The 9,419-nt window shown below is 47.9% G+C and overlaps 1 protein-coding gene across 11 annotated transcripts in view; it reads right to left on the bottom strand.

Moving 5' to 3' along the window:
• Positions 1–5,034: 5,034 nt before the first annotated feature.
• The window catches only part of ADD3 (adducin 3), a 455,953-nt gene continuing 451,568 nt past the window's right edge, over positions 5,035–9,419 (bottom strand). For 6 of the 11 annotated variants that reach the window (XM_078643750.1, XM_078643749.1, XM_078643754.1 and 3 more), the window contains one exon: positions 7,099–7,546. In XM_078643750.1, coding sequence (XP_078499876.1) covers positions 7,239–7,546 — 308 coding nt within the window. In that variant the 3' untranslated portion in view covers positions 7,099–7,238. Of the gene's footprint in view, positions 7,547–9,419 lie in introns of all 11 variants that reach the window. The other 5 variants (XM_078643745.1, XM_078643752.1, XM_078643751.1 and 2 more) reach the window with 2 other exon arrangements.

Below are 9,419 nucleotides of genomic sequence, written 5' to 3'. Positions count from 1 at the left end.
GTTCGGGTGGAGGACCGTCCCCTGCTGCTGCGACAGAAGGTCCTCCTTAAGAGGCAGACGAATCGGGGGATCGACTGACATACTGAGTAGCTCTGGATACCAGTACCTTCGTGCCCAGTCCGGAGCCACAAGGATGACTTGGGCCCGGTCGCGCTTGATCTTCTTCAGCACTCTGGGCAGAAGTGGTACAGGCGGAAAGGCGTACAACAGACCGCAACTCCACTCGCGAAGAAAAGCGTCTCCGAGCGAGTGCCGCCTTGGAAACTCCTACGCGCAGAACTGATGACATTGCGCGTTCTCTTCGGTGGCGAATAGATCTAACCAAGGCTCTCCCCACTGCTGAAAGAGGCCTTGCGCCACGTCCGAGTGCAGACGCCATTCGTGATCCATCATGCACCGACGGCTGAGCTCGTACGCCCTGGCGTTCAGAGAACCTGCCAGGTGTTGAACAACCAGGGTCACGCCCTGATGTGCCAGCCACTGCCAGAGGCGCAGAGCCCCCTGGCAGAGGGTCCACGACCCCACCCCGCCCTGTTTGTTGCAGTACCACATGGCGGTGGTGTTGTCCGTGAACACCTGCACCACACTCCCCCGGACAGAGGGGAGCAATGCCTTCAGTGCTAGACAAATCGTCCGCAGCTCCAAAAGATTGATATGGAGCCGGGACTCCGCCGGAGACCAGAGTCCTCTGATCTCCGCCTCTCCCATGTGGCCTCCCCAGCCCTGGAGGGGCGCGCCCGTAACAACTACGTGCTCCGGTTGGGGAAGGGAGAGGGATCTGCCGTTGACCCAACCGCGGTCCGTAAGCCACCACTGCAGCTGTCTCGCAGTGCCCTCCGAGATCAGGACATGGTCGGATAGGTTGCCCTGATGCTGGGCCCACTGAAACTTCAGGTCCCACTGAAGAGCCCGCACCCGCCACCAGGCGTGATGCACCAGAAGGATGCAGGAGGCCATCAGCCCCAGAAGCCGCAGCGTCAACCTGACAGAAATTCGGGATAAAGGCTGAAAGAGTGGAATCAGAGCCTGAATATCCCGAACCCGCTGTTCGGGAGGATAAACCCGAAACTGCGCCGAGTCGAGAACCACTCCGATGAATAGGAACTTCTGAGAGGGGCACAGGTGTTATTTCGGCACATTGATGGAGAACCCCAACTGGTTCAGGAGGTTTGCAGTCGTCTGGAGGTGGTTGATGACTGTCTGGGGCGAGTCCGCCTTCAACAATAGTCGTCGAGGTAGGGGAAGACTGAAACCCCTAACCTGCGCAGATGAGCTGCGACCACCGCCATCACCTTTGTGAACACCCGTGGGGCGCTGGTAAGGCCGAAGGGGAGCACGGTAAACTGAAAGTGCTCTTGGCCAACCGTGAACCGCAGGTAGCGCCGGTGGGTTGGCAGGACGGGGATGTGGAAATAAGCATCCTGCAAGTCCAACGCTACCATCCAGTCTCCTGGGTCCAGGGAAGTCAAGACCTGAGCCAGTGTCAGCATTTTGCACTTCTCCTGCCAGAGGAAGCCGTTGACGTTCCGTAGATCCAAGATAGGGCGTAGGCCCCCTTTGCCCTTCTTGGGTACCAGAAAGTAGTGGGAGTAGCAACCACACCCTACTTCTGGCCCAGGAACGCGCTCGATGGCCCCCTTGGCCAAGAGGGGCGTAACTTCCTCCTGCAGAAGAGGCAAATGATCCCCTGATACGCAGTGGTTTTGCGGTGGCATGGCTGGAGGGGTCGCCTCGAAGGGGAGGGAGTAGCCCCTTCGGACGATTTGCAGCACCCACCTGTCCGACGTGATAGTGCGCCAGTGGAGGAGGTGATGGCGAACCCTGCCCCCCCACTGGCGTCACATGGGCCTGAAAGCACGGACTAGGAGGGTTTTGAGGCGGATGCTGCGGGGGAAGGTGTGGACTGTCCTCGCCGTTGTCCCCGACAGCCGCAACGGCGGTTTCCACTGCCACCACCGCGTTGGGTATTACTCTGCGGTGCGTGGCTGGCAGCACGTGTGGGGGCGCCCCTTCCTTGGCCACAAAAGGAGCGAAAGGCACCCATTTGCTGGCGCGGGCCGAGAGGCCCAAGGACCTGGCCGTAGCCCTGGAGTCCTTAAAGCGCTCAAGCGCATGGTCTGCCTTGTCGCCAAAAAGGCGACGGCCATCAAACGGCATGTCCATGAGTGTATTCTGGACATCAGCCGAGAAGTTGGCGGACCTCAACCAGGCGTGGCGACGAAACGCCACCGTCGTTGCCATCGCTCTGCCCAGTGAGTTGGTGGTATCCAGGCCACACCGGATAGAGTAACGTGCCGCATCTCGGCCTTCCACAATGGCCTGGCCGAGTTTAGCCCGTACCTCCAACGGGCATTCTGGCAGCACATCCGTGACCGTATCCCACAGAGAGTGGGTGCAACGGCCCAAGAGGCACGCGGTGTTGGAAGACCGCAGTCCCAGACTCAGGGAGGAGAATACCTTTTTGCCGTATTGCTCATACCTCTTGGATTCCCTGTCAGGCGGAGCCGACGGGAATGCGGTCAGGGAATTCGAAGCCTGAATAACCAGGCTCTCGGGGGTGGGGTGGGTGGACAGGAAACAAGGGTCGCCCAGGGCCGGGCGGTGGCGTCTGGCCACGTTCCTATCTACAGGCGAACCCGTAGCGGGCCTGGACCAAGTGCCCAAAAGAACGTCGTCAAGGCCTCATTAAACGGCAGCAGAGACTCAGCCGAGCTTGACTGCAGTTTAAGGACCTCAGTGAGGAGGTTAGTCCTCACGGCCGTGGCGGGGAGCTCAAGGCCCAAGGCCTTGGCCACCCGCGTCAGCACCACGCTGTAGGTTGCCCCCTCCTCCGTAGCCACAGTAGGAGGTGAGACAAAACCAGTGTCTGGCGAGGTATCCAGACGACTGGCATCCCCAAGTCCACCTGTCCAGTCCTCCTGGGACTGACACTCCCGTGTCAGAGGGTCCTCAGACCCCTCCCAATTCTCATCACCCATCTCCTAATATTCAGGGGTGTCAAAGGATGGGGCCGGTTCATTAAAGTAAAACTCTCGATCGAGGGAGGCATCGGGGACGGCGCGTCTTCGGGCGGCGCCGTCCACGATGCCTCCCTCGATCTGGTTCCGGCATCGGAGCGGCGCCGCTTTCGACGCCGCCTGGAGAGTTTTACTTCAATGACACCTGAGGGACCGGCGCCGGTGAGGTAGTCAGGTAAACCGGCGACGACCCGGATCCAGTGGGGCCCTGCGGCGCCTGGCCCGAAGGCGCCGGCAGCGTCGGGGCCGAAGCACTCGACCCGCTAGGGTTCCCAGACGGGTCCGCTGGGCCCGAAGGCGCCGAGGAGCCCACCGGAGGAGTGAGAGACCTCATGGCCATGAGGAGCCGCTCGATCTCCTCCGACGGCGCGTGTGGCCCAGGGACCGGAGGGTGTGGGGCCGGACGCAGCACCCGCGACTAACGGAGCCGCGTGGGCGGTGTCACCCGAACCCCCGGCCGCGTCGCGCGAGCGTCGGGGGGAGTCGAAAGAGCGATGACGTCTCTTCGACTTCTTGTGCTTACCTGACTACTTCGAACCTGACGAGTGATGTCGACTCCCGGAGCTATGATGGGTCCGATCTCGCGACCGGCCCCACGACCTCCGTCTGGACCGGGACCTCTCGCGGCGCGGGGCCGACTGCCGGAGTTCGAGTCGCTTGTGGGACCGTTCCCGCCTAGCTTTCGAAGTCAGGGCACGGTCTTGTCATCATGGTCGACGCCGAGACAGTGGAGACACCGGCGGTGAGGGTCGGTGACCGACATCAGTCATTCGCAGTCCTCACAGGGCTTAAAACCTGGCATCCTTATCGGCACTGTTCGGAGTCGAAGACTTGAAAAATGATCAAAAGAGATCAAAAAAGTTTAGTCAAAAAATGACTAATGTACCACTTTTTCCGAATCTGCGCTGCTGGCGCGGAAATAAGAAAAACTGACGTCAGCACGCGGAGGCGGCGGCTAAGTACTCCGATGACGTCATCACGGTGCCGACGACGGACGCGGAGCCGCAGACGACGCCTACCGACGCGCAAGGGTACTGCTACGCAAAAAATTTCCGGATCCAATCTGACGCCTGGGGATATTCAAAGGTAAGGAATAATACTAACCTGTTTCTTTCAGATAATCAACTCATGACCGACATAGGATGAAGAGGCTCACCTGCTTGTTATCTCAGTAACTTTCTCCTGCTGGATGCTTAGGGTCTGGATATTAAGGGGTGCAGGAGTGACGTTTAGGGGCCGTTTTAGGTGGTTTTCCAGGGGCAATCAAATTTGTGCTCTCACTCAAAGTACATTATCCTACTTTCTCTCCTTTTTCATCCTTAAAGAAACGGGACAGACAAATGTTGCAGTGGTACGCATTATAACCAGGATATAGGAAATGCACAAACAGTGTGAGGATCCTGTTCTGAAATATTCCTCTTATCACAAATGACCAGGCTTTGAAGAGAACTCTTTTCCTATCATCTATTTTTTTCCTGGTATAAGGGCACTGGAAATTTCCAACTATAAGGAAAACTCCAACAAAAGACTTGATTTTCACTAGGAAAGGAACAGCGCAGACCTCTAGGAGGACTGCAATGCACTAGCGGCTCTGGTAATAACTGTACAGTAGAAGTTTCCCAGTGAAGAGTAAATGCAAGGCAGGGTGGTATGGGTAAAACAAGCTGAACAGTCTTTAGGAAAGAGTCCTGTTGTGCCTTTGTTTAAAGACAGAATGTTACGTGTTCATTTTTAAAGGATTCCCTCTGATTTCTGGAATATTCAAATAGTATCTGAATCAATTTAGATCGGAGGAAACAAAAATTAATGATCACTCACTTTAAAATGTTGTTTCACCACACAGGCATGTTTACACACACTTTATTATGTGTTGTAAAAAGTAAAACAGCAATTTGGAAAACATTTTTATGTGGATTTGTTCATTATAAATGCATTTATATGTTTATACCAGGGACTGTCGAATAATTAAATGTACAATATATTTTTTTCTACTAAAAAGGCAAGACAACAAAATCTATCTATTTAAAATACTGTTTATTTGTGATTTAACATTAATTAGCATTACATCTATGAGCAATTTGAGATAACATTTTCCACAGGACACGGAACAGAGTCAGTTGGCTCATTCGTTATGCCAAAGCAAGTAAACAGAGGCATTAGCAAAAGGTGCAAATAGTTCATGGCTGCATTGAAAAAATATTTCTGCACATTGCATCCATTTAGATATAGATATTTATATATACTTTAGAAAAGTTATGAAAAGCATAGTTCACAGGTTAAGTGTTCCTACATATGTTGTAATACAACATACATTATATGTAGAACATCAATAAACACAAAAAAAAAAACAAGCAACTCAAAGTATCGACTAAGATTAAAACACTGATTCCAGTAAGTAGAGATTGAGACGATTCCATTCTAGGCTCCATTCAATCAATCCATTAAACACAATCTGCTAAACTTAGCCCACCTTTTGACAACATGCGACAGTCCATATTTTTTTATTTCTGCATGCCAAACCACTCTTTAATGCTACTGAACATCCCGCAGTTTTTCAGCTTTTACTTGGGTGCACAGATGTTTGACATTGGTTTTTATCATTGTAGCAGCTACAGATAGGAAAAACCAATCGTATTCCTCCATTTAGTTTTTAGTTTACAATGCGAGTAAAGAATGAGCAACTCAAGTTGATTTAATGAATAAAATAGAGTACGTTAGGTCTATTTTTTAAATTCACATACAAGAAAGATGCGCTTCAAAAATAATCATCTGCTGCTGTAGGTCAACAGTTGAAATGCTATACCACAGAATTTAAAACAGTATCTTAAACTATAACACATGCTATGCTTTTAAGCACCATGTAGTTCAAAAGCTATGAAAAACAGGAAGGATGAGAACACCTCAAACCCCCTACATATTATCTATATTCACTGTTAGTGATTTGACCAGGAGCAGCATTTACCTTTGAGGTTCATAGAGCAACGAGGAGGCAGGACATTTTTTTTGTTTTTACAAACTAGTTTTACAAATCGGTATATTTGTTCAAATACTTTGCCACTATAACTTTTACTGTGCTATCCACTAAGCAACTTTCTGCTTGGTATGTGCTTAAAACACTTACATGAACAACTGTATGAAGAAAACCAGCCCACATGCCAAAAGGTACTACTTCCAACACAAAACAAGTCACAAACAAGTCTTTTGAGAGTTTCTCATGCTTTTCTTACTGTGCAGATTCCCTTTTGATAATGTCCTCCTTCATTTGGTTATGCTATAGGAATATTAGTCCTCATTTTCTTTAGCAAGACCATTAGAAAGTGCAGTAAAATTAAAAATTGTATCCAGTTAAATATATACTTTTACCTTTAAAATCTGAGCCCATGAATACCTGAATTATATTTTAACATATTCAGAGCCAAGCATCTGTAAATACACTACAGTTAAATGCTTGGTTTACATGCGTATCATATTTTATACTGATTGGTATACAAATATTTAAACATAGAAATGGTTTATTTTTGCAATGGTTAAAACCAAATAGTTTCTTATGTCTATAAAATCCCCTTCATGAAAATTAAGGGACTTTCTCCAAACAAACAGAATAAAGCTCAACATTCTATTGAATGAAATGAAGTATTTGGCAAAAAAATCATACTGCGAGTGGAAAAGTTAAACATTGTGTAAATAGTGCTAATAATAAAATATCTCTCATATAGAATTTTGATGTTTTATGTGCCAGTGTACAACTTTGATCATGAATTAAGAGATTTGAAAGGTGGTCTGTTAACATGCACCCACTAAAGCAATTGGGTACAAAAATATAATATATATATATATATATATGGATACAAAAAATGAATAACCACAAATACAAAAAGTATAATCCGGTTACCACAAGGCAGCAGTTTAAAACCTAGAAAGTGTTCGCAACTCAAACAGTATACATTAGAGGCTTAAAATATGCTGAAGATTTAGAGGTTTGCAAAAATAGACTCAAATAGATTTTGCTATTTTCAAAATCTACCTAAAACTACTGAATGATTAAAACTCACAAAGGCATTGCAGGATGTAGAATGCAAGAGATGAATTACGTTTCAAATGTATTTTGTAATAACCTTTTCCAGTTGCTGCATTTCCCCTAATGCCGATCTACAATTAATAGTCACCTTAAGTATGCGTGTATTTTTCCCCAAATGTACAATACCAACCAATACTGAGAATTCATACTTCAGCTTTTTCTTTCTTTTTATTCTTTTTCAGAAAAGAAGGTGTGCGGAATTTCTTCTTCTTTTTGGACGGAGATTTGGATGGTGACCCATCTGGCGAAAGAGCTTCTTCAATTTTTTCAGAGGATTTAATTGTTATTTCAACACTTTCTACAGTACTGGTGGTTAGCTGACTAACCCGTTTGGCAAGGTCATCTTCCAAATCATGCATATCATCCTTCCCATTCACTACCACGGCTGGAATTTCCTTGGATATTATATGTGCATTTGTGAAAGACAGTTCATGGTTTTCTTCATAATTATCTGGTAAAAAACAAAAAGGTAGAAATTTGTCAATAACCTGGCTTTCGGCTGTCAATTTTGGTGCAGCACTAATGAAATCCTATACAATAAAGGGCGGGTGGAGGGGTGGGGGTGTAAGTGAGTTTTCTCACGGCAAAAATAGGTTTAAAGTAATCAAGAAGAACAATTTACTTACCTATGATATCACTCTTTTCCTTACCTTGTTCTTCTGATGGAAACTTCCAACTGCAGATTCCTTAGCTCTAGAAAGGTGTGAATCAAGTCAGAAAGTCTGTAGAAACGAACGGGAAAAGTGATCTTTCCACCAAAACGGTCTGTCAAGGCAGGAATGCTTTGTGAAAATTGTACTTCCACCCAGGGAGGGTGGGTGCACACTTCCTCACACTCCAGCACTCAGTTTGCCACGATGCATCATAATAAATGCAGTTCATGATAACACTTTCTTCGGTGTCAGGCATTAGTTTTTCACCCTTGTTGGTGCCGACAGTGCTGTGTATCTCATTTATTATGATGCATCGGGGCAAACTGAGCACTGGAGTGTGGTCTTGTGCGCCCACCCACCTATTTGAAAAGGCTCCCTTGAGCTAACGAGCCAACAAGCTCTGGTTGATGCACCGGCGCCCAGCGAGTGGTACCGAGATCTGAGAAGTCTTTGAGCAGCATCTCCAGCACCCCCAAAAAAAGTGTTGCTCTCTACTGAAGAAGGACAATTATCCTGAAACGCGTGTTTAGAGATACACAGCACTGGCTACACCCACAAGGGCGAAAAACTAAAGCCTTACACCGAAGAAAGTGTTAACACGCACTGCATTTATTATGATGCATCGGGGCAAACGGAGTGCTCGAGTGTGAGGCAGTGTGTGCCCACCCCCCTCCTATTGTACTTACACCCATGTGACTGCCTGGTAAATGTCGGGGATAGGCACCCCTTTCACCATCGCCACTGTAGCAGCCTTGGCCATGGTGGAATGAGCTCTCTGACACTTTTTTGGCTGTTTTGTGGCCAGTGCATAACAGATTTTGATGCAAATGACTAGCCACTTCAACAAAGACCACAGTATTCCCTTTCTTCACTCCTGAAAACCCCACAAAGTTGATCATCCACATTATGGGCCTTGGTGCAATTGCTATATAAAAACTTGAAGCCCTTTTGGGGCCCAACTGATGGATCTTCTCTTTTTTCGAGAGAGAGAAAGGAAAATGCTACTTACCAGAATGCATCTGTTCTTGGCATGTAGGGCTGCAGATCCACACACTAGTGCATAGATCGCCATCTGGTGGTGGGCCCGGATGATTACACTTTGTTGTTGTCTTGGAAGAGTCTTTGTTTGGTAGGTGACTTCTCCTGTAGAGCGTAGTGCGCATGGGCATCGACTCCATCTTCAGATTGTTTTTCGCCATTGGGAAAATGATGGAGTTGTGTGAGAACAGAAAAAGATGTCCATGCATAGTGTATCTAATTAAGATATTACTGGAACAGATATAGGTAGCCGGGTGGGCGTGTGTGGATCTGCAGCCCCACATGCCAAGAACAGATGCATACTGGTAAGTAGCTTTTTTCGTTCGAGGCATATGGGCTGCAGATCACACACAAGAGCATTGATTGCATAGCAGTTCTCTCCCTTAGCGGCAACCACCAGTATCTGTTGCAGTAGTTTGAAATAGTGTTTTGAGTACAACCTGGACCACACTAGCTTGTTGTTTTGCTTGCACATCTACACTGTAATGCTTTGTGAATGTGTGCGGTGTAGACCATGTAGCTGCTTTGCAGATATCTAAGGAAATATTTCCTAAAAATACCATAGATGCCCCTAGTTTACAAGTGGAATAAGCCCTAGGGAGAATCGATAAAGTGATTTTTGCCTGTTGGTAA

This window comes from Lissotriton helveticus, chromosome 5_1, assembly GCF_964261635.1.
Source record: "Lissotriton helveticus chromosome 5_1, aLisHel1.1, whole genome shotgun sequence".
In the NCBI taxonomy this organism is placed as follows: Eukaryota; Metazoa; Chordata; class Amphibia; order Caudata; family Salamandridae; genus Lissotriton; species Lissotriton helveticus.
This window is presented reverse-complemented; position numbering and strand designations above follow the sequence as displayed.